The sequence below is a fragment of the Notolepis coatsorum genome, assembly GCF_963971535.1.
Source record: "Notolepis coatsorum genome assembly, chromosome: 14".
Classification (NCBI taxonomy): domain Eukaryota; kingdom Metazoa; phylum Chordata; class Actinopteri; order Aulopiformes; family Paralepididae; genus Notolepis; species Notolepis coatsorum.
Window position 1 is genome coordinate 44287842 of NC_140178.1, and position 24440 is coordinate 44312281.

Below are 24440 nucleotides of genomic sequence, written 5' to 3' on the forward strand. Positions count from 1 at the left end.
TTCATGAATTCTTTTTTTTTATGGGATGGCATACAGGATGTGTTTTAAGTAGTGTGTTTAGACTAGATTGGACTCGACTAGAGAGGGGTGGGGGAGCCCAGATCACTTGCTGGGGCAGCTATTGTCTGTGGTTCACTGCTCATCAGACACCTATGAAGGTGATAATGTTAAAATATTCGAATGTTTTAGGGGACGTGTTATGTCAATACAGTTTGTGTCCAGGAAGAGTAGCTGCTACAAGTGTAGTAGCTAATATGGATCCCGATAAACTAATAATAACACTTTGTTATATCAACCTATCTGTTTCATGAGTACAGTATGTGGTTCCAGGAATTGACATGATTTACCTGTCTTACCTAGGGACCCAGAATAATCACACCAGTTCAGTCAGTGTCCTTGTCCAGTGGGGACCCACCGAAAACAGGCCATCAAACCTGTTTATGTCCCCATCTGTATTTTATGAAACCCTAATATAGATTATGCAAATTGTTCACTTATGTTGTTTCTGTAATATTGTACAGCTCCGTTTCAATTTGTGAATATGAACAAGTCTCCTTAATCCAAACATGAGAGACAAGATTCTAGTGATGATGTCATCAAGAGACAAATCCTGGAGTTGCTCCCTAGACAATGAACGACTCCTAGGACACTATGACAGTACCCATGATGATTCTACTGGGATATGTTGACACCGACAGTACCCATGGTGATTCTACTGGGATATGTTGACACTATGACAGTACCCATGGTGATTCTACTGGGATATGTTGACACCGACAGTACCCATGATGATTCTACTGGGATATGTTGACACCGACAGTACCCATGGTGATTCTACTGGGATATGTTGACACTATGACAGTACCCATGGTGATTCTACTGGGATATGATGCCACTAACAGTACCCATGGTGATTCTACTGGGATATCAGGACACTATGACAGTATCCATGGTGATTCTACTGGGATATGATGATGACACTATGACATCCATGGTGATTTTACTGGGATATGATGACACTATGACTATCCATGGTGATTTTACTGGGATATGATGACACTATGGCACGGCAGTATCCATGGTGATTTAATGGCATATTGGTAAATTTTCTGATTCAGAGCTGTAAGCCCTACATTTAAATAAAACACATTTGGATATAATAGCTCTAACAAGAATTATATGGTCCCACAATGCCATCACTACTGCAATTTCAATGGACCAATTCCAAAAAGTGCCACTTGACCAAATTCAATTCTTGATGCTCTGGCTTCCAGCTTAGGGAGACTTGTTTTTAACTGTCCAAAATCATTGGAATAACACAATGTAAATTCTGTATTTTTTGTAACTCTGGGAGTGAAATGTGTCTAGAATCTGTGATGTTGTCAACACTCCCTGTAAATTTCATACCACGATTTCCAAATATGTTTTCTCCATTAATGCCAAGTATGTTACTTTTTCTTTCCATCTGTATTTGCTATTTCAATGTAATTCTTCAAATGGACCAAAAAGGGCTAAAGATTAATTAGGAAACCAAAGATATTTAGGATAAATGCTGCATGGACACAATAAAACACAATTCATACTAAATAATATTGTGTGATTTGTATCACTAGAACTGAGATAACATGCTGCACCAAACACTTAACTAACAAAGTATCTTGTATCCCAACTCAAAAGGGTGACGTCACAGAGAGGAGAGCAGACCTATAGAGAACTGCAGACACTATTTTCTAAGTCGGGCTTCTACTACAGTTGAAAATTGTTGAGGAAATAGTGTTCGCTAGAGGTCTGCTCTCTGTGACGTCACCCAGAGGCATTTCTTGGGTTGCCGATGCAGCTGAGCTCTGGGGACACGGAACACATTGGAACGTGAGGCTGAGTGCTTTAAGGCTTTTGTGGGCCAATACTGTGGTCTAAGGCCCTTGTTACACACAGTGTTTTTGTTCGAGAAAAACGGTATTAAAGGTTAAAGGAACACGCCAACTTTTTGGGAAATTATCTTATTTGCCATCTACCCTGGGCCCGGTTGTTCAAAAGGTTTAATCCGGATAAAACTGATCCGGATTTGGAAATCCTATGTTTTGCTATCCAGGATCACGTAATCCAGTTTACTTTTGTGCCGTTTTTTCAAAGCAACATCGGATTGGATTACTCTGATCCTGATACAAACTTTTCAGGTCGACCAAATCCGGATAACCAGTGCTCGAAATGGGATAGGCTATCACAATGTAGGTTACTATCTATGTAGACAGGTAGTGTTTGTTTTTTATTTTAACAGAAAACAACACAATAAAACAATATAAACGTCCCCCTTCCATTTTCTATTTTTGGAAACTGGCTTTCCACTCATCTGAGACCTACAACAAATAAAAAATATATATACATTACTCACAAATACTGTACATTGTGGATATTTAGAACAAGTTTCAAATAAAGATGTATTGAATTGAATAAAAAGGCTAAATAGCCTACTTACCAAAAATAAATAACTTCAGAGTTCTTCATCATTGCTGCCTGTGGAGAGACCAGCTTGTACAAAAATTAGAAAACGAAAATGTCTAATTATTTTTTTTTTTTTCATGTGGTAAATACACAGGTCACAACATGTTTACAGGGATGTTTTGGAGTTGTATTTGGAGTGTATTTTGTGACTGTTGGGAACTAGGCTACACTGGCACACCTGCTTCCAGTGAATGACGCTAAGCTAGGCTAAAGGCGCGGCTGTTCCCTAAGCCTAATGCATGCACAGAGAAGAAAAGGGTATGCATCTGCTTGTCTAACTCCAGGGTAGATGGCAAATAAGCTAATTTCCCAAATAGTTGGCGTGTTCCTTTAAGTTCTGAAGTTTGGACCCCTATTTCCTATTCATCCATAATGTTGTCAAAGGGTTGTATCCTTTCAGTAAAATAATGCTAAAAACCCAGATTCTCCTCAGGTAGCCACAAAACAAATGTGAAAGGAACACACCAACATTATGGGAACTGTTGCGCGCTTACATCTTCTCCAGAGTTGGACAATAAGATAGATACCAATTTCCTCTCTGTGCGTTCAGTAGAAACCTATTCGACTGCAAGCTAGTCCGTATTCACTTCCATTCATTTGTGCTAAGCTAGGCTAGCTTGCAGCTGGATAGCTTTCTACTGAAAGCACCAGAGAGGAAATTGGTATCTACAGGTACTGTATCTTCCTGTCTGACTCTGGAGAAGACGGTAAGCGTATTTCCCATAATCTTGGCGTGTTCCTTTAAGTTCAAATGGGTCAGTGTAAAAGCAGCGCCCAAAGCAAAACAGTTTGAAGTAGATGTTATGGCTTTTTACAAACTGAAGAGTGGCCCCATTACATTAGTTTTCTGGCTAACTAACCCGAGCTGCGGTTATCCAGCATGAAGACCAGCATGGATTGTGCTGAGAAAGGACTCTACCCTTCCGACAACATCATGGATGAGTAGGAAATTCTGAACATACCCTTTTAAAGTGTTGAGATTTTACATAATAGAATAATTAGAGTAGATACATAATATCAACAAATGTGGTGCATGTCAAAATACCCAGCATTTTAATGGCATGGACTATTACATGAAATTTGTGTTGTCGATACAAGTCATACAGGGCATGTAAAAGCTCTTTATTGGTGAATTATAGTTGTATTTCAACACACCAGAATGTTAACCTTTATTCACCGTACACACCACCTCTCATTACCAATACACAGGGTATGATTTGCCCTAGCCAAGGCTGGGTACATGCATAGCAACCTAGCTTAGATGTAATATAGGGTGGCGCGGAGTTTGGGTATGACATTAATAATAATAATAATAAATCTAATTTCTATAGCGCCTTTCAAGAAATCCAAGGTCGCTTCACAGTCAAGAGGGATAGGGAAAAGGGGAAAAGGGGGGGGGGGGGTGAGGGCAGGTAGAGGGATAATGAAATCTAAATCTAATCTAAACTAACTAGTGGAGAAAGCCTTGGTTAAAAGGTGCGTTTTGAGAGCTGTTTTGAAGGTGTCCAGGGTTGGGGCGTTATCAACATTGAGGTTATCAAGTGGGAATGTTTCCTTGAGTCCACGACACCTCCAGAGGGCTCAACAGTGAGTTCCAGCTTGCTAGAACCACACCCATCCAGTCCATACCCACTCTCAAGCAGACCCCACACGGCAGCACCGCAAACATCCACAACCTCACCATCAACACCAACCAAAAATCACCTAAATCGATCACACTTCCTATTTAGTGGATGGATAGTCACTGAGAACAGATGGGGTGTTGTGCTTATCACGCAAACCAAGATACTTTAGTGCCATTGTTAGTTTGGCAAATGTATGATTTATGTTGGACAAATAACACAGTGAAGTAAAACACCATTGTTCCACCAAATCCACTTTAAAAATTCTCCTAAAGTTAGAAAAATAGCGAGAGCCTACAAAAGCTTCACATGAACTATTCAGATTCCCTGAACACGGCAGTGAATACACTCACACACTACTGTAGTGATTTCTCTCCAGTACAGTATGTCTCAGTGTAGAAGTTTTATACACTCACACTACTGTAGTGATTTCTCTCCAGTATGATTCAGTGTTATTATATATACACTCACACACTACTGTAGTGATTTCTCTCCAGTATGATTCAGTGTAGTAGAGTTTTATACACTCACACACTACTGTAGTGATTTCTCTCCAGTATGATTCAGTGTAGTAGAGTTTTATACACTCACACACTACTGTAGTCATTTCTCTCCAGTATGATTCAGTGTAGTAGAGTTTTATACACTCACACACTACTGTAGTCATTTCTCTCCAGTATGATTCAGTGTAGTAGAGTTTTATACACTCACACACTACTGTAGTCATTTCTCTCCAGTATGATTCAGTGTAGTATAGTTCTATACCCTCACACACTACTGTACTAATTTCTCTCCAGTATGATTCAGTGTAGTAGAGTTTTATACTCACACACTACTGTAGTCATTTCTCTCCAGTACAGTACGTCTGTGTAGTAGAGTTTTATACACTCACACACTCAGGGGCGTAGCTGGGGGGGGTAGCTTAGGATGATTCCAAGGGCCCACAATTTTTTTTTTTTTTTTGTTTTTTACTAGACATCACTCAGGTGTATAATTGATGCTCTCATTGATACTATGTTTGTTTCTGAAGTGTGTGTGTGTGTGTGCGTGTGCGTGTGTGTGTGTGTGTGTGAGATATATAGAGAGAGAGGGGGGGCTTTGGTAGACTATTGCATTTGTCCATTCATTGAAGATGAACGCAATGCGACATCCTTTACTAGGCTCACCCACCAACAGTGCAGGTGCTGAACTGCTGATCCGAATGTATAGGTAAAAACTAGGGATGTCCGATATTATCGGCCGATATCGGCAGTAAAATGTGATATCGGAAAATATCGGTATCGGTTTAAAAAAAAAAAAACAATAACAATATTTGTTATATATATCCAGTGAAATGATTAGTTACCTGAAATTATTCAGTTTTTTTGGGGGGGAAACCCTGCATATATCGGTATCGGTTGATATCGGTTGATATCGGTATTGGAAATTAAGAGTTGGACAATATCGGAATATCGGTATCGGTATAAAAGCCAATATCGAGCATCCCTAGTAAAAACCATATTATGTGTTTTCATCAATAAGAAAATGGCCCAAAAAAAATCCACTCGCGCGCTTACGCGCGCTCGCATTATCACGGGGGGCCTACAAATACATTCTTTCATGGGGCCCAGAATCTGGAGCTACACCCCTGCACACACTACTGTACTAATTTCTCTCCAGTATGATTCAGTGTTATATATACACTCACACACTACTGTACTCATTTCTCTCCAGTGTGTTATATATACACTCACACACTACTGTACTCATTTCTCTCCAGTATGATTCAGTGTTATATATACACTCACTGTACTCATTTCTCTCCAGTATGATTCAGTGTAGTAGAGATTTGCGGTGTTTGTATAACACTTTACTCCCTTCTCTCACAGCCCCACCCAGTGCTTTGGCAGCTGCAGTGACCGACATGGGTGATGTGGCGATCTCCACCACCTTGGCCTTCTTCAAGGTCTTCCCTTTCCCCTTGTCCTTCCCCAGGAGGCCTACCCCCTCCGCGGCCCCCCTCCCCAGGGCGCTCACCATCTCCGCCCTGAAAAGCTTGTCCGCCGTCTTCCTGGCAGCCTCCTCCTCCCGTCTCCTCTCTTCTTCCTCTTCCCTCCTCCTCCTCGTCTCCAACTCCGCTCCCTCTCCCAGAATCCTCCGCTGCGCCTCTTTGATGGCCTCCTGGAGCATCTTGCTGCTATAGCAGCCGCCTCCGTTCTCTGCCATCATCTTGTCAACCTTCTTGAGGAGCTCGGTAACCTGCTGCGAGGGTCCAGTCGTCCCGTCCTCTCCCCTGCTACTGTCACAGTTGTCAAACACATGGTACCCCCCCTGGCAGCTGCCAACAAACTCTGACAACTCGTCACTCTCCTTCAGGAAGTCCTCAATGCGTTTCCCCTTTAGCTGGTCTCCGCCGGTGAACAGGACCATGGCGAACCTGGTCACCCCCGGTCCAAACGTGGCCTTGATCCACCCCAGGGCGTCTCTCTCCTCCTGGGTGAATCTGCCCGGCCGGAGGGTCACCAGGAACACGTGGGGTCCCTGGGAGGCGAGCGTGACACATCGACCCACCTCCGTGGTGGCCTCCTGCGCGGAGAGACGCGTGTGGAAGAACCCTGGGGTGTCAATCACGGAGACGCTCCGCCCAACCACGGTTCCGGTCTGCCTCTCGCACCGCACGGTGACGGGGCGGGGCGAGGCGTCGACCCAGAAAGCGCTCCGTCCCAGGATGGTGTTGCCTGAGGAGCTCCTACCTGAGCCGGTCTTCCCCACCAGGACGATCCTCAGAGAGTCTGTGGCACCGGGCTCTACTGCCAAAGGGGGACGTTCACCGGCTGTGTGACACCACATGCAGGGGATGGATGTATTATTTGTTATTCATAACAAGAGGAATCTCATTATAAACAAGAGGATTATTAATAACAACGTATTTCTAATATTTCCAATAAACTATCAGTATTAACAAGGAACATATTGTCATTACTATTTTGTTCTTCTGTGTAGGCATTTTCGGTAGGGCTACTGTTAAATTTATTTGATAGTTTCAGGGTAAATATTAAGATAGTTTTTTCCACTTGTACAGTGCAGAGGGATGCTCATGTAACCTACAACTGGTTTGATTAGAAACCTAAATTTGCCTATATGACATTTTTATAAACTGGCTGCCAGACTATTATTACAATGGGCAACCCACAGACTGTGCAGTTTTCAGTGTCCCATTATATTCTACAACATACCTTCACTTGACGCAGCACATTCCAATGACGCCATCCTTCAGCGGTCCCACAAGAGGAAAGGCAAACAGTCACAACTACCGTACGTTTTTATAACAGATCAGGTTAAATTGTTAAATAAAGATGGGTCCCTATAGGCTATTAAATATTTCCCGTTAACTTATATCCGCTGCGCTGCGATGGTCCTCTTTTCATTGTTGCCAAATCTACCGTTCTCACTCGTTCGCTCTCAGCTGCGAGCCGACCAGTGACGCTGCAGCTCGTGGTGTCAATGAGGAGACGCGTGCACGCGAACTGCGACCGCAACATTCTATGCCCGTAGTGGTCTATTGTTGCTAATGGTTCCCATCATTTCAAACTAATTTGGGAGCTCGTCAGCTCACACAAACATTACAAAGTCGAAGCCCCATTCGTTATATGGAACAGCCCAATTTTATATCCAGGTGACTGTGAGAGGTGACATATACACATAAATGAAAGGTTTTCTCTGATTTGACAAATCAGTAACTTTGGTGCCAGTTAAAAAATATTGTCTGAATGAATACTATTTATTAACTCTTAAAATCGTTGCCATTAACTTAACTTGCCATAGGGAAGAGAAAATAACAAAATAAGCTTAAAGGAACATGCCAGCATTATGGGAAATGCGCTTACCGTCTTCAGAGTCCGAAAAGAAGATACTGTATACTGTATATTAATGTCCTCTCGGTGCGTTCAGAAAGCTCCCCGGCTGCAAGCTAGCCTAGCTTAGCACAAATTAATGCATTTTGGGATGGACCTGTAGAGGCTTTATTTAGTTGCCCTGTGATGTAAAATTAAGTATATTTCTTAGATTTGTAATCATCAACTTTACCAGACACTATAATGAGGAAACTACGCACTAAAACAAACACATAGAGAAAATAATTAAATGTGATGTGATTCATTGTATGTTGACTTGAGTAAATTATTTATGTTGATGTTTATGTTGATTGTAATTCACAGGTGAAATGTGAGTTTTAACCGGCTGTTGTGTGGCAGTGAAAGGGTTAACCTTCTGTGTATTGTCGCAGTAAAAGGGTTAACCGTTTGGTAGTGCGGCAGTGAAAGGGTTAAAGGTACAGTAGAATCTATAATTTTGCCAAACTGCAACCTTTAGGCAAAAGTGCCCCACTTATTGTAGCATCTATTTCCTTTTTTAGTTTTGGTGATGTGTGGGTTGGTGGTGTTATTAGCAACTTATTATCGTGTGAATTTCTCCAGAACTCTCTTGGCAGAGCCTGAGGTGTGGCCAGGCCAGCAACCCCTCCCCCTAAACTCTCTCAGCTCCAACCCACACATCAGAGAATAACAAAACATGTAAACAAAGTGTGATACAAAAAGGGGCTCTTTTGCCTAGAGGTCGCTTACAGATTCTACCTTTAAAACTTTAAATATACTGCTGCCAATTACCAAAAGGCTAGGAATCGACTGGTGAGTGGTTGCCATGGTAATTAAGCACTCTGTGGCAGAAGCCATTGGATGGTACATGCGTAGAAGCTATAGTCTAAGTGGAAAGAATCTATCACAAAATCGTTTTTTACCAAATTAACCATTCTGTTTTATCAGTAATTTATCAGTGGCTTCAAATAATGGAAGAACAACAATGACATGTATGACAGATTTCTAGATGCACATGACTTCCCACTCAAAGAGATTGGGGTCAGGTCTTGTTAGTCGCCGCTATCAAGAGTTTCCTCATGACCGGTGTAGGATTCCATTGTTTTTATTTAAACTTCTGCACACTCGTTGTGGGAGTCAATCCACTACCCTGTTTCAACCTAGATGTATGTTACTCTTTAAGTCTTTATCATATCGACGGACGGACATAGGCCATACTAGCTGCTTGGTCACAGCTAAAAATAAATAATTATGTTATGATGATCTGCCTTCAGAATTGCTGTCTTCTTTGGTAACGAGGAACAATCCAACATTTTGGGAAGTACACTTATTTGCCATCTTCCCCAGAGTCAGACGAGAAGACTGATATCAATTGAATCCGTGTGTGTCAGTTTTGGAGTCGTTGGAAGTTGTATTTCTTCACTTTTGACGGAGCTAGGCTAGCTGCTCCTTACTGCTTCCAGTCCTTGTGCTAAGCTAGGCTAGCATGCATCTGGACCTGGACAAACAGAAGTGAAGCTGATAGCAATGAGTCTCATTCTCCAACCAAAAATTTGCTCTTAGGGCCATTTAAGACATCTTAGATTTTGGGATTCCCCAACCGTCCCTAAGCTTGGATTCGGCTTTATTTGGGAGGAATCATAGTGATTCCTTCATGTCAACTCTACAGGCATCCTTGGAATTAATTAATCATAATTTAAATAAATATGACAATATTTGTACGATAAAAAATTACGCATTTGATGTCGGAAAAATTAATAATATGGATTAATCTGATCACAGGGCAGCTGGATTAACCATATCTGAACCAGCTATTTTGGACAAATGTATAATTACTTAAAGGGGAACTATTTTACTATTTCTTTCACTATTTGGGCACTTTTACACAATTCCTGTGAGTCTATGGAACACCTCTGTAATATATATATATTTTTGATTCATTGTTTTGTATTTCTAATCAAGTCCTCAAAAACAGCATTTTTCTACCTCAAGATCTCGAGCCGTTTTGAGCCTGGGCTCCAGGTCCAGGTCCAGCCACTGTGTGCAGCTCATCTTGTATCTCAACATTAACATGCAGCGGTGTCTTTCTGACATCACAAATCATCACATTTTCAAATGACTCAGTTCAGTGAGGGTGAATATTGTGAGAGGAGAATTGGAAGAATGCGCCAATATGAGAATTTTGAGACATAGATCATATTAATATAAGTTCACATAGCTAGGAAACAATGCTAAACACTCAAAAAGGCCATTTATAAGATAGTTCCCCTTTAATTACTCAGATATTCAAACACAATTATGCAATTATTGTGAAATGATTGAAAATAATAATTATTTAATGCCTTCTGTGGCATTTGTATTTCTTATTTGTTAAATATCTGTTTTATTGATTAATTATACATTTGAAAGAATGCAGGTTATAGCCAACATTGTGGGAACTGGGGTCTGGAGCACAGCCCAATTGCTGAATACACGAGAAGAGATAGGAGTGGTTTCAAGGGTGTTTAATGTTAAATGAGCAACACAGGAATTGGGGGAAATAGAACGGGGTTATGTTCTGTCTTGTGGCTGCCGTGGCGGCAGTGAGCGAGCAAGCGGTCCTGGTGCTTGTCTTGGGAGCTGCTGGGTTTCAGCGGGAGAACGAGTGTTCCTCTTCGGGGACAGGTGACGTCCAAGCAGGGACGGCGGTCCCTTGGGGGCACAGGAGAGAAACAGGTTAGAGTAGGCAAATACACGGTTGGTATCGAGCAGAGCTTTCGGCAGAGACGTCGTACCTGGGCAGTGGTAATTAATACCACGACAGCTTCTGGTCAGCGTCGAGGTGTAGATGTAGTCCCCCCATCAGGGAAGGATTGAGTGCAGCTGTGGAGAGTGGGGTGCCTGACCGCGTGTGAATTAGGGGGATGAAATACAGCTGGGCGTATGAGGGTAGAGGAAGGGGTGACTGGAGAGTGAGAGGATGAGGAGGAGTGTGCAGTGGATGGAGAGGGGGATGAAGAGGAGTGTGTGGAGGACGTGAGGGGAAAAGGAGGGGGTGTGAAGTAGGCCCGTGCTGTGATTATGACAGGACCCCCCCCTCTACAGGCGCCTCCCGGCGGCCCAGGCTTGTCAGGGTGAGCTCGGTGAAAGTCCTGGACGAGATCCGAGTCCAGGATCATCGACCGGGAGATCCAGCTCCGCTCCTCCGGGCCGTAGCCCTCCCAGTCGACCAGGTACTGGAAGCCGCGGCCACGTCGCCGCACGTCCAGCAACTCCCGGACCACGTAGGCCGGGTGGTCGTCTATCACCAGCGGAGGAGGGGGCTCTGGAGCAGGGGGAGACAGGGGACTGGAGACCACCGGTTTGAGCTGGGAGACATGGAAGGAAGGGTGAATGCGCATATGGGGGGGGAGCTGGAGCTTGACAACAGAGGGATTTATGAGGGACAGGATCTTGTAGGGCCCCACAAAACGGGGGGTTCGTTTCCGTGAGACGGATTTGAGTGGCAGGTCCCGAGATGAGAGCCATACCATCTGACCTGGTACATAGGCGGGAGCTGGGGTCCGGTGGCGGTCGACGAAGCGCCGGTTCTGGTCCGCAGTTCGGAGTAGCGCAGCCCTCGTCTCCTCCCAGATGGTCCTGCAGCGACGGAGATTGTCTTGCACCGACGGCACGGCAATCTCCTCTTCCTGGGCAGGGAACAGCAGGGGTTGGTAGCCCAAAGATGACTCAAAGGGGGACTGACCTGTGGGAATTGTGGGCGTATTCGACCCACGGCAGGAAGGCGCTCCAGCCGGAGGGGTCCCGGGCTGTCACGCAGCGGAGTGCGGATCCCAGGTCCTGGTTGGCCCGCTCCGACTGGCCGTTGGTCTGTGGGTGGAACCCGGAGGAGAGACTGACCGTGGCCCCCAGAGCCCGACAGAAAGCCCTCCAGACCTGGGATATGAACTGAGGGCCCCTGTCGGAGACGATGTCTGCCGGGATTCCATGGAGTCGGAAGACGTGGAGTACCATCAGGTCAGCAGGCTCTGCAGCAGAGGGGAGTTTGGGAAGAGCAACGAAGTGCACAGCCTTTGAGAAACGGTCAACAATGGTGAGGATGGCAGTGTTACCGTGTGAGAGGGGAAGGCCGGTGACGAAGTCCAGGGCGACGTGCGACCAGGGCCGACCGGGGACTGGGAGCGGACGAAGGAGGCCGGCGGGCGGTCGAATGGGAGGCCTTCGCACGAGCACAGACAGTGCACGCCAGGACGAAAGCGCGGGTGACCTCTCTCATGGTGACCCACCAGAAGTGCCTCTTCAGCAGGGATAGTGTCCGGTCGATCCCCGGGTGGCACGCGAACCGGGAAGCGTGAACCCACTCGAGCACCTGGGAGCGGACAAGGTCAGGGACGAAAAGCCGGTTAGGTGGACCGTTACCTGGGTCCGGCTGGGCACGCTGTGCCTCCCTGACGATGGACTGGATCTCCCAGGTGGCGGTGGCCACCAGACAGGAAGTGGAGAGGATGGTGTCGGGGTGTGTGGGGCCCTCCTCAGGGACGAACTGCCGGGAGAGGGCGTCTAGCTTGGTGTTCTTGGAACCAGGCCGGTAGGTCAGGGTGAAATTAAACCTGGCGAAGAACAGCGCCCAGCGAGCCTGGCGAGAGTTCAGGCGCTTGGCCGTTGAGACGTAGGCGAGGTTCTTGTGGTCCGTCCACACCAGCAAGGGGACCTCCGATCCCTCCAGCCAGTGCCTCCATTCCTCCAGGGCTAGCTTGACCGCCAGGAGCTCCAGGTTCCCGATGTCGTAATTGACCTCGGCTGGGGTTAGGTGGCGTGAGAAGAAGGCGCAGGGGTGCAGCTTCTGGTCGGTGGCGGAGCGTTGGGAAAGAACCACCCCCACTCCGGTGCAGGAGGCGTCCACCTCCACCACGAACTGGCGGGACGTGTCTGGCTGGACGAGGATGGGAGCAGTGGTGAAGCGCCGGCGCAGCTCGGCGAAGGCGGAGTCCACTGCGTCGGACCAGACGAAGGGCACCGAAGGCGAGGTGAGTTGGGTGAGGGGCGCCGCGACCAGGCTGTAGTCCCTGATGAAGCGCCGATAAAAGTTGGCAAAGCCCAGGAAGCGTTGGAGCTGTTTGACGTTGGTGGGACGGGGCCAGTCGGACACCGCTTTGATCTTCTCTGGGTCCGCCCGGATCTTGCCGCCCTCAATGATGTAGCCGAGGAAGCCGATGGAGGAGACGTGGAACTCACACTTCTCCGCCTTGACGAACAGCTTGTTCTCCAGAAGACGCTGGAGGATGCGGCGGACGTGCTGGACATGCTCCTCCATGGAGCGGGAGAAGATCAGGATGTCGTCTAAGTAGACGAATACGGAGCGGTGGAGTACGTCACGGAGAACGTCATTGACGAGGGCCTGGAAGACAGCAGGGGCGTTGGTCAGTCCAAAGGGCATTACCTTGTACTCGAAGTGGCCGAGTGGTGTCTTGAAGGCCGTCTTCCACTCGTCTCCCTCCCGCATGCGGACAAGGTGGTAGGCGTTCCTGAGGTCCAGTTTTGTGAAGATGGTGGCACCTTGCAGGGGCTCAAAAGCAGAGTCGATTAAAGGCAGGGGGTATTTGTTCTTTACCGTGATGTCGTTGAGACCCCGGTAATCGATACAGGGGCAAAGGGAACGATCCTTCTTGGAAACGAAGAAGAATCCTTCGCCGACAGGAGAGGAGGAGGGGGTGATTATGCCTGAGGCCAAGGATTCGTGGACGTACTTCTCCATTGATTCTCTCTCTGGGCGCGAGAGGTTGAACAGCCGACTAGCGGGGAGTGGCGCTCCGGGGAGTAAATCAATGGCGCAGTCATATTGGCGATGGGGAGGCAGGGAGAGAGCCTGTTGTTTGCTGAAAACCGCTTTTAAATCATGGTAGGCCGGCGGAATTGCAGACAGATCAATGTTCTCATTGGGGGGGTGCGAACCGGCGCCCTCTAGTGGCGGCCGAGCCGACTGCAGACAAGCAACGTGACAGTGGGCGCTCCAACTGGTCACCAGGCCGGTAGGCCAATTGATAACGGGATTGTGTAACTTGAGCCAAGGCATGCCCAGGACAATGGGATTGTGGGGAGAGTTGGTAACGTGAAACCGAATATTCTCGCTGTGATTCACAAGATAGCAGAAGGCGAAGGGGTACGATGTGGCGAGTAATCCGCGTGAGAAGTTTTCCGTTTAACCCCCTGGCGTCACGGGGTATCGGCAGGGCGTCAGTGGCGATGTTGTAACGGGAGACTACCCCGGCGTCGATGAGGTTCTCGTCGGCCCCTGAGTCAACCAAGGCGGATAGCGGGAGCGATTGGTTGTTTAGACACAGTGTAGCGCTGAATAGCATGTTTGGGCCGGAGCTGGGAGCGATATCAAGACTCGAACAGACGCCCAGCGCTACTGTCGAGCCCCGTCGTCTTGGGCGAAGCGAGCACGAGACAACGGAGTGACCTAATTGGCCGCAGTATAGACATGCTCCTGTGGCGAGCCTGTGTCGGCGTTCGCTGGGAGGGAGACGTGAGCGGTCGAGATCCATGGGCTCGGAGGAACCGGGTATAGGCGAACGAGCGGTGCTAGCTTTCTCTCGACGACGTTCCCGAAGACGCAGGTCTAGTTCCCTGGCCAAATGGATTAGCTCGCTCAGGGAGGTGGGTCTTTCTTTGGACGCAAGCTCGTCTTTAATAGCGTTGTTCAAGCCCTGGCGAAATGCGCCTCGCAACGGTGTGTCCCCCCAGTCGGAGCCGGCGGCGAGGATGTGGAAATCAATAGCGTATTCGCTTACGCTGCGGCTTCCCTGGCGGATCGAAAACAAGCCGGAGCCCCCTCTGAGCCATCTGGAGGGTGGTCAAACACTTTACGCATGTCGTCGACGTACTCTGAGTACGAATTGCAGAGGAAGGAATTGTTAAAGTGGAGAGCGGTGGCCCATTTCAACGCCGCGCCTGTGAGCAGCGCCGACAGGTAAGCTACTTTAGACCTATCGCTGTGAAACGTGTGACGTTGTTGTTCGAACACTAACGAGCACTGGAATAAAAAAGCACGGCATTTGGAGACGCTTCCGTCGTAACGCTCTGGTGCGGGGACAGGGGGTTCTCTATGCGGGGGGCTTGGTGCAGCGGGGGAAGCGGCTGGTAGGGCCTGCTGTGCCAAGTGTGCCTCGATACGGCGATATTGTGTCTCTAGCTCCGCAGAGCCGTGTGCGAGAGCGGTAAGCTGAGCAATGATGTCATCCAACGAGTGAGCGAGTTGGTCTACCTGAGCATTCTGGTCGTCGATAATACTCACGGGCTCCCCTTGAAACATCCTCTTACGTGATGGATGTGTATCCTCCTCCTCGGTCTCGAGTACAGCTGGTGCTGACATTTTGGTCGTGGTATTCTGTGGGAACTGGGGTCTGGAGCACAGCCCAATTGCTGAATACACGAGAAGAGATAGGAGTGATTTCAAGGGTGTTTAATGTCAAATGAGCAACACAGGAATTGGGGGAAATAGAACGGGGTTATGTTCCGTCTTGTGGCTGCCGTGGCGGCAGTGAGCGAGCAAGCGGTCCTGGTGCTTGTCTTGGGAGCTGCTGGGTTGCAGCGGGAGAACGAGTGTTCCTCTTCGGGGACAGGTGACATCCAGGCAGGGACGGCGATCCCTTGGGGGCACAGGAGAGAAACAGGTTAGAGTAGGCAAATACACGGTTGGTATCTAGCAGAGCTTTCGGCAGAGACGTCGTACCTGGGCAGTGGTAATTAATACCACGACAGCTTCTGGTCAGCGTCGAGGTGTAGATGTAGTCCCCCCATCAGGGAAGGATTGAGTGCAGCTGTGGAGAGTGGGGTGCCTGACCGCGTGCGAATTAGGGGGATGAAATACAGCTGGGCGTATGAGGGTAGAGGAAGGGGTGACTGGAGAGTGAGAGGATGAGGAGGAGTGTGCAGTGGATGGAGAGGGGGATAAAGAGGAGCGTGTGGAGGACGTGAGGGGAAAAGGAGGGGGTGTGAAGTAGGCCCGTGCTGTGATTATGACAAACATGCAATATATCCCATTGATTGGTACAATGGGACAGACATTTGTCATTTTATATAGCTATAACCTGCATTCTTTTAAATGTATAATTAATCAATAAAACAGATATTTAAAGCCGAATCCAAGCTTAGGGACAGTTGGGGAATCCCAAAATCTAAGATGTCTTAAATGGCCCTAAGAGCAAATTTTTTGTCTTAAGTCCGTTGGAGAATGAGACCCAATGTTCCTTTAATTGGAATTATAATATAGGCCAGTGACAGTGACATGCACAACCTCAAGGGAAGAGAAATAAATAAATACATGACACTTCCATATCTGGTCTTATTATTTAAAATGAATTCCCCCTAGTTCAGAGGTGCTACATCATAAGAGTAATGACACATAAGAGAATGCATGTGACTTCAGGCTGTGTGTGTCCATAGCCTGTGGGACCCTAAACCCTGTAGCACGGTTAACCATTTTTGTCTTCTCTTGTTACATTCGTGTAGAAAATCACCCCACACTTGTTTACATAAATGTGAAAATACAATTAAACTAAATATGCTTAAAAAAGTGAATGTGAAAACTTTTATATTCCTGAGAGGAATGAATGTTGACCAGGCAGGACATTCTGTCCCTCCATGCTTAGTTTTGACAGTCCTTTGACAAAGAAGAATATCATACTGATAATCATGGCAGATGCTCAGGAGTGAGATAGTGGAAAGGTTGTGTCTGGTGGGGATCAGTAAAATACACATCAAGGGTTCAACAACTGGAGGGACTAATTCACTAATCCTGAGACTTTGACCATGACTGACATGTTTCACTGTACAATGACCAAAATAGACACGTATGGTCAAATGAAGATTGTGTCTACTTAAAGCTTAAAGTCATGTTCAACTCTCTGACTGACTAGATTGCATCTTTCTCTCTTTCTCACCCAAAACAGTTTTGTTAGTGACTTATTTGGTCTCTTAACTAGATCAAGCATGGTCATTAACGTCTTGAGGTTGTGCAAGAGTTGTGTAACTTTTAAAAATTATAATCAAAGACCAAGGCCTACTTTAGCTACAACGGTTTTGGGAAATCAAACACATTCCTTGACCATCTTATTCATCTTGAAAGAAAGGTCAAATAAATTCTATTGTTCTTCATAGGTGTGAATAGGTTGTCTGATACCATAGTTTCTGGCCTGGTGTTTTGATACCGTTAGGTAATATCCTCTTCTTTAATATGATATGCCATTTGGCGGACACTTCCCTCCAATGTGCCTTACAGCAGTGGCTCTCAACCTTTTTGGCTCGCAAGCCCTAAAAACAGAGGGCTGCTTGGTTGTGACCCTCCTTTATAGTCAAGCATAGATAAGATTGGTGAACTTTGACACACGATACTTGTTTTTATTTTCCCTTTTCAGGCTTCTTAACTTCATTCAGGTTGGAGAAGGGCTTTAGATTTAAAATATTCATAATTTCACAAGAAGAATATCATCTATACCAAGGGTTATAAAACTATGACATATTTGTATTATGTTTTTGCGACACCACCCCTCAGGGTTTCTGACCCCCAGGTTGAGAACCAAGGTTTCTGGCACAGTAAGAGGCACTATATTATCTAAACAGACACTAGTGCTGCTGATCAGGGTTCAGGCAACTCAAGGCCATCAACACTTTCTATGGTCTGAGTAACAGTATATGGCAAGCAGAGCATGTGAATAACTGACATTATTGAGCAAAAACAAATGCTATTTTCAAATAACCTACCCATTAGAGATCAAGAATGATGAGTCTCCATATAGACTCTCTTACAGCTGAAAGTAGAAATGTGTTGACTTCAAAGCTATTGCCATACCGACATTTCAGAGACCCTTGAGTTGCTTCTCCCTCTTGGCAGTACATGTCTGCCTCTTTGGAAATGTTCTCTCAATCTGAAACACTTTACCCTATCTGCTTACCACAGATAGTTTTATGGTAAGCAGGTAGAAAATAGGTGTTTGAGAGTATGGTGGGTGGTTCTTTGGTTCTTTATCAAATGTGTCATTGGGAAGTGAAGTAGAATCCATTATGGAAGGATTTTGATCAAGTAAGCTATTCAGGCTACTAGAAAAACTCATCAGAATAGAACAGATGCCTTTTTTCTCCTCCGAGGCAGCAGAATCGATAAGGAACTGATTATGGTTCATTATCTTGTTGCTCATTTTGTTGTTAGTTAGCATGTGTCAGTTCTTTATTTATTCGTCATGTCCTGGGCGTCGTCAGGTGCAGCTCACTGGCATGTAGACACCTACCCAGAGCCTTGGCTCTGCAGTCTGCTCTGAGGCTGAACGATATGGAATAAATAACATATAGCTATTCCTTTGACAGATATTGCGACATGATTCATGCTATTAGAGGGGAATGGCATTTATTTTCCTGAGTCATTATTTTCCATTTCCATTGAAAAAAATATGAAAGTAATGATGTGATTTGTGTAGGTCTGTCCCAAACAAAGATGTTTTAAGTTGTAGGCCAGACCATCTCTTCATGTACTTTATTTACAATGGGATTCTCTGCAGCCTTGTGCAGTTTTGGATGCATGTGCATCTTATTACTCCTGATCACTATACAGTAAAGGATGGTTAATAAACCATTTGTTAACATAGGGTTCCTTGTTAGTTTCTCTGTGCTTATTCTATTATTTGTCCACTCTAAATTAACATGTCACACTTTGTCACAGCCTACTGTGGCTATTCATGGCAAAAAAAGGAGAGAGATTCCAACCTGTCACCCTGCTACAAGATACAAGGTATTATAATCTAGAGTATTATTATTAATAGGTCTAACTATTGTTTGGTTGTTAAATATCAAAAGTGCACACAGGTAGAGTATAACACGACGCACAACCGCAACCACTTGGCTGCTACATGTCTTCCAAAGACGGCAAAGCATATACAGTATGCTTGCATGCAGAAAACGTCCAAGATATAATGTACCAGAGGCAATGTATAGATGTGATGTGTTCTATTTGTCCTATAGCCTTGTATAGCCTTAGAATTTTCACACAATATTTCAATAATGCCCCAAATCCCTTGTGTAATACATTCAACTATAGTCCATGACATGTGAAGAGCAAAGAGAGCAGTCCGTTTTTGGTGTGTATTTGTCCATGTCCTTGACCATCAAGTTAAGTAGGCAGTGATTTAAGGTGAAATCTCCCCTGGAAGCTGATTTGATTTGTCGTGTTTCATCATCCCCACCAATAAAGCACATTAGACATGGCAGTGGAATGCTTACCCTTAGTGTTAAGGGGTCGAGGACTCAGTAACTACAGTAGGTGTTGGCCTGTAGCCCACTGCACCTCACTGTAGCCTACCATTTATATTTGACCGTTGACGAGTTTTCTAAGCAGCACACAGAGTTTAGAAGTAGGGGTAGAGACATCAGGAAGGCTTGTGTGAAGAGCTGACCCACTCCACCTGGCTCCTCACTGGGAAACTGCTCTCCCTGTTGGGCAGCGGTGTCACTGCGCCCTCCAACGGTAAATCCCAGCTCACAGCAGGCGTGACGCCGGCGCCTGTGTCTTGTCCCAGTAAAACTGTCTTCTTACAGAGCCTTTCTCCCAGACTGAGCCCTGACAGCGCAGTGCCGCTGCTGCCATCAGCACAATGCATCTCAGTGTAGGAGAGACCCTCCGCTCCGTTCAGCAGGTCTGAGTTCCCCAAATCAAAGGTTTCGCCAATCCCCAGCCCAAAGGTCTCCAGCATGTCCATGACAGACGGTGTCGTTGGGTCACTCGGTGTCTCTTCCTCTATGAGACTTAGTGTGGGCAAGATGTCCACCAGCTCTGCCATCTCCATCGGTCGAATCACCTCACCGATACTAGGAGGAAAGTCCTGTTCCCCACCGGAGGGTTCCAATAGGACCAAACCGGCATATCCCACATCCGATTGGCTGATGATGGCAGACTCTATTACCGATTGGATTATGCTGTTTCCGCTCTCCAATTCTGATTGGCCGATGCTGGTTAGGTCCACGGTTGATTGAGCGTTGATGTCCACGGGGTACCCTCCCTTCGCAACACCCTCAAGTAGGACTACGGCCGACTCTTCTGGGACCACCAGAACATTTGCTGGGGCGGAGACCTCCGCACTGACCACGTTGGTGGTGGTCACACTAACCAGGCTCTCTGTGGGGAGAAAGCAGAGAGCCAGAAAAGTTGTGGTTAGAATCTTAATCTTGAAAATATTCTGCATTAGCCAGATTATGTTTAGCAGGGAATATCTTTTTATTGATGTATTTTTTTTCAACCGCAGTCATTTGAACTCAACCTTGAATAGTAAAAGTAAATTCCAGCACACACACACAGCATCACCTTTGCGTTGATTTACTTGATGTTTCGGTCACAAAGACCTTTCTCATCATTATCATCATAGCCCCACCATCACCATCATCATCATCACCATTATCATCATCATCACCACCATCACAACCATCATCACCATTATGATCAGCACCATCACACAGACACACACACCGACATACACGCACACACACACACACACACACACACACACAGTCACACACAGACACACACACACCGAGTTGTAGTAGCGTTGTAGTTGTAGATCTAGGTTAACTGTGTCCTGGTAGATCTAGGTTAACTGTGTCCTGGGGTAGAGTAGTAGTAGATCTAGGTTAACTGTATCCTGGAGTGGTAGTTGTAGAGTAGATCTAGGTTAACTGTGTCCTGGAGTAGAGTAGTAGTTGTAGTTGTAGATCTAGGTTAACTGTGTCCTGGTAGATCTAGGTTAACTGTGTCCTGGAGTAGTAGTTGTAGAGTAGTAGTAGATCTAGGTTAACTGTGTCATGGAGTAGTAGTTGTAGAGTAGTAGTAGCTGTAGTAGTAGTAGATCTAGGTTAACTGTGTCCTGGAGTGGTAGTTGTAGAGTAGCGTTGTAGTTGTAGATCTAGGTTAACTGTGTCCTGGAGTAGATCTAGGTTAACTGTGTCCTGGAGTGGTAGTTGTAGAGTAGTAGTAGCTGAAGTACAACCACACACACACACACACAACACAATAAACACACATACACACTAAACAACGATGCATACAGGATTATTTATGACTATTTTTAAACTGAATCATTTTATTCTTATTATTTGCTAGATCCAAATGTGAAACACTGTGATTATTTGTTCATGAACTACAGGAGTATTACTGAATAGAGAGCCTATTAGGATGCTAGATCCTAATGTGAAACACTGTGATTTGCCATATCTTGCTATGCTCGCTCATGCCTGTATTTTTTATGTCCGTTCTATTTTATAATTTTTTGACTATTTTTAAACTGAATCATTTTAAACTATTTTTACTATTTGTGTTACTGAAAACTGTAAGCGGAGAGCCTATTGGGATGCTAGATCCTAATGTGAAACACTGTGATTCTACCCGTCTATCTTTTTATGCTCGCTTATGCCTGTATTTTTTACTGTTGTGAAGCACTTTGAACTGCAACCTCTGTATGAAAAGTGCTATACAAATAAAGTTATTATTATTATTATTATCATCATCATCATCATCACCACGACCACCACCATCACAATCATCATCACCATGATCACCATTATCATCAGCACCATCATCAGCACCATTATCATCATGATCATCACCATGATTATCATCTTCATCACTACCATCATCACTATTATCACCACCATCATCATACCTGGCCTCTGTGTTTGCACCCGATGGGGCCAGGTCAGCCTAGCAGTGAGACTCTCCTCTTCCTCCTCAGTATCAGGACGTGGAGGAGGGTCTCCTCCCATCACCAGGCCCAGAGGCACCGCTCCCACCCACTGTCTGGAGCGGACGCACTGCAGACAGTCCATGATCCAGCGTGCGTCCCTCCACACCACCTCAAGACGCTGCAGGAACAAGGAACAGGGAGACAGTATTCAGCATTAGGACTGACTTAATATATCAAATTCATATTGGTAACACAATATTAACCCTTTCACTGTCACACGACAGAAGGTTAACCCTTTACTATCACACTAACGACGGTCGCCGTCGGTTGTGTGATAGTAAAGGGTTAACCTTCTGTCGTGTGGCAGTGAAAGGGTTAACCGGCTGTTGTGTGGCAGTGAAAGGGTTAACCTTCTGTGTATTGTCGCAGTGAAAGGGTTAAAAACACAATATCTATATCTTAAAAGCTGCAATATGGAAATGTTCTACCTTTATTCTTTTTTTATACAATAAACTAAATCAGTGAATATTTTATGTACGATACCACTGATGAGTTCCTCAGTGGTACATCTAGTGTGGGGACAGTATAATGTATAAAGGAACAGACCTACTGAAAGACTTTTAAACGACATCAAAGGGAACACAACTCAAAAAGCAATAACTAAACTTTAAAAACTATATTACCATTCATATCGCAATTCATAGAGTCATGAAGCCCTCTTTAGTATTTGCAAGGAGAATGGGCTAGCTAATGCATTAGATTGCAACACACAAACAGAGAGGTCTTTTTTTTTTTTTATCAAATTTTTTATTAAACAGAGAGGTCTTTAATATCTTCGAGTCAAAGTTATCAGCAATTGTAAATGAAATGAAAAAGTGGGCGGGGTCAATAGGTATAACGTTTTACCTGGGAGAGCTGAGTGACGTGGTTCAGACGCTCCCGGGCCTCCTGCACCTCCTTGGTGTCCATGGCTTCCCTCAGGGCCTGCTGGGCCAGATGGCTGTCCAGCTCTAGTCTCACCCAGGCCTGGCAGTACTGGGACAGGAAGTCTCTCTCGTACGTCCAGAAATGAACTGATAGATCGAGGTCAAGAGGAGAGACAAACTAACACATGAATACGAGCAGCCAAAATGTCTGTCCAACCAACCAACCAATCAATATGCTTAATTATAATATGGTAAAATATGGTAAGATGTGTCAAGAAGGATGAAGAGGAGAGACAGACATGTAGCTATAGATATTTTCTGACTTGACAACATACATTCTAAATGTGTCCTTTGTATTTCCTGTTGCAATGTTTGTTAATGCAGTTGCTGACAAGGAAACTATAAAGGAAGGAAGGGTTATTACATCATAATACCAGCGTTCTAATGCTCTGTTTGGTACCAGACTTTGGTGCCAGTTATATTGAATCCTATGGATTCCCCCCCCCCCCCCCCCCCCCCCAACCACCTCCAATGTACAGTCCCACCCCCACCTACCCAATCCAATGTACAGTTTCTACGCCTAATGTATATACTCTTTTCTTTCTGGACTCTTTTTGTATCACAAATACAGTACTGTAATTGCAAATCTGGTATGTCATAAATGTATAGATGTAGCAGTACTGTCTATCTGTATGTCATGTATGTCATATATGTTACGATGAATTGGAAATGGGGGACCCTGGTGGAAACAAGACGAAGGTCTTTCTCTGGTCTGCATCCCCTTAACAATTGTATGTATTGAGCTGTACTGCACTGTACCCATTCTGCAATCTGTTAATAAAGTTTTCATTCATTCATTCATTCATTCATGGAAGATGCATGGAGAAGCACACTAAAACTCAACATATCTACGTTGGATGAAGAAATGCCTGAACACACTTCAGAGAATACCGACTGATGGGTACAAATGTTCACATTAATTTATTTGCTGTTGGTCTCTAAATAGATGATTATAGTCCTACTTTACAGGGCTCATGATGAGTCAAAGTAAAATGCTTATTACTGTAACAGCAAATAAAAAATTGCCCTTGAAAATATTGAGTTCAGGATCAATAAATATAAAAAAATAAATATATCTGTTTTCTTTATTTCTTCTCTCTACCTTCTATTTCAATCAGGAATTTCTTTCATAACTGCAGCAGTTTTAGGAGGCTGCTTAACGATGATTTGGCTAATAATAGCTAATATTATGGGAATATCATGTAGGCTATTCAAATTAAACGTTTGTCAGGCTATAAACTAACCCTCAGCTATAAAACAACAAAGGCATAGCCTACATTGTGTGCTTATCAGAAACGTGAAAACACATGAAACAACAGCTAAATAACAACAGAACAGAGGGTAGATATGAAGCAGTGGTCTGTCCATTCACCACTATGAAGCAGTGGTCTGTCCATTCACCACTATGAAGCAGTGCTCTGTCCATTCACCACTATGAAGCAGTGGTCTGTCCATTCACCACTATGCTAACTGTTATAAAGCAGTGGTCTGTCCATTCACCACTATGAAGCAGTGGTCTGTCCATTCACCACTATGCTAACTGTTATAAAGCAGTGGTCTGCCCATTCACCACTATGCTAACTGTTATAAAGGAGTGGTCTGTCCATTCACCACTATGCTAACTGTTATAAAGGAGTGGTCTGTCCATTCACCACTATGCTAACTGTTATAAAGGAGTGGTCTGTCCATTCACCACTATGCTAACTGTTATAAAGGAGTGGTCTGTCCATTCACCACTATGCTAGCTGTATGAAGCAGTGGTCTGTCCATTCACCA

The 24440-nt window shown here is 45.2% G+C and overlaps 2 protein-coding genes across 5 annotated transcripts in view; both read right to left on the bottom strand.

The window, feature by feature from the left end:
* Positions 1-5936: 5936 nt before the first annotated feature.
* LOC311240924 (GTPase IMAP family member 9) lies at positions 5937-7390 on the bottom strand (the record flags this gene model as incomplete). The annotated part of the gene is made up of 2 exons (XM_084329544.1): positions 7340-7390; positions 5937-6937 (listed from the first exon to the last, which is right to left on the bottom strand). The coding sequence occupies exons 1-2, from the start codon at positions 7371-7373 to the stop codon at positions 5937-5939; spliced, it is 1035 nt and encodes a 344-aa protein (XP_084185670.1). The 5' UTR covers positions 7374-7390.
* Positions 7391-16431: 9041 nt separating this feature from the next.
* The window catches only part of LOC311240809 (ankyrin repeat and fibronectin type-III domain-containing protein 1), a 60177-nt gene continuing 52168 nt past the window's right edge, over positions 16432-24440 (bottom strand). For all 4 annotated transcript variants that reach the window (XM_084329397.1, XM_084329398.1, XM_084329400.1 and 1 more), the window contains exons 17-19: positions 22585-22751; positions 21658-21856; positions 16432-20120 (exon numbers count right to left, since the gene is read on the bottom strand). In XM_084329397.1, the coding sequence (XP_084185523.1) occupies positions 19375-20120; positions 21658-21856; positions 22585-22751 (1112 nt within the window). In that variant the 3' untranslated portion in view covers positions 16432-19374. The remainder of the gene's footprint in view (positions 20121-21657; positions 21857-22584; positions 22752-24440) is intronic.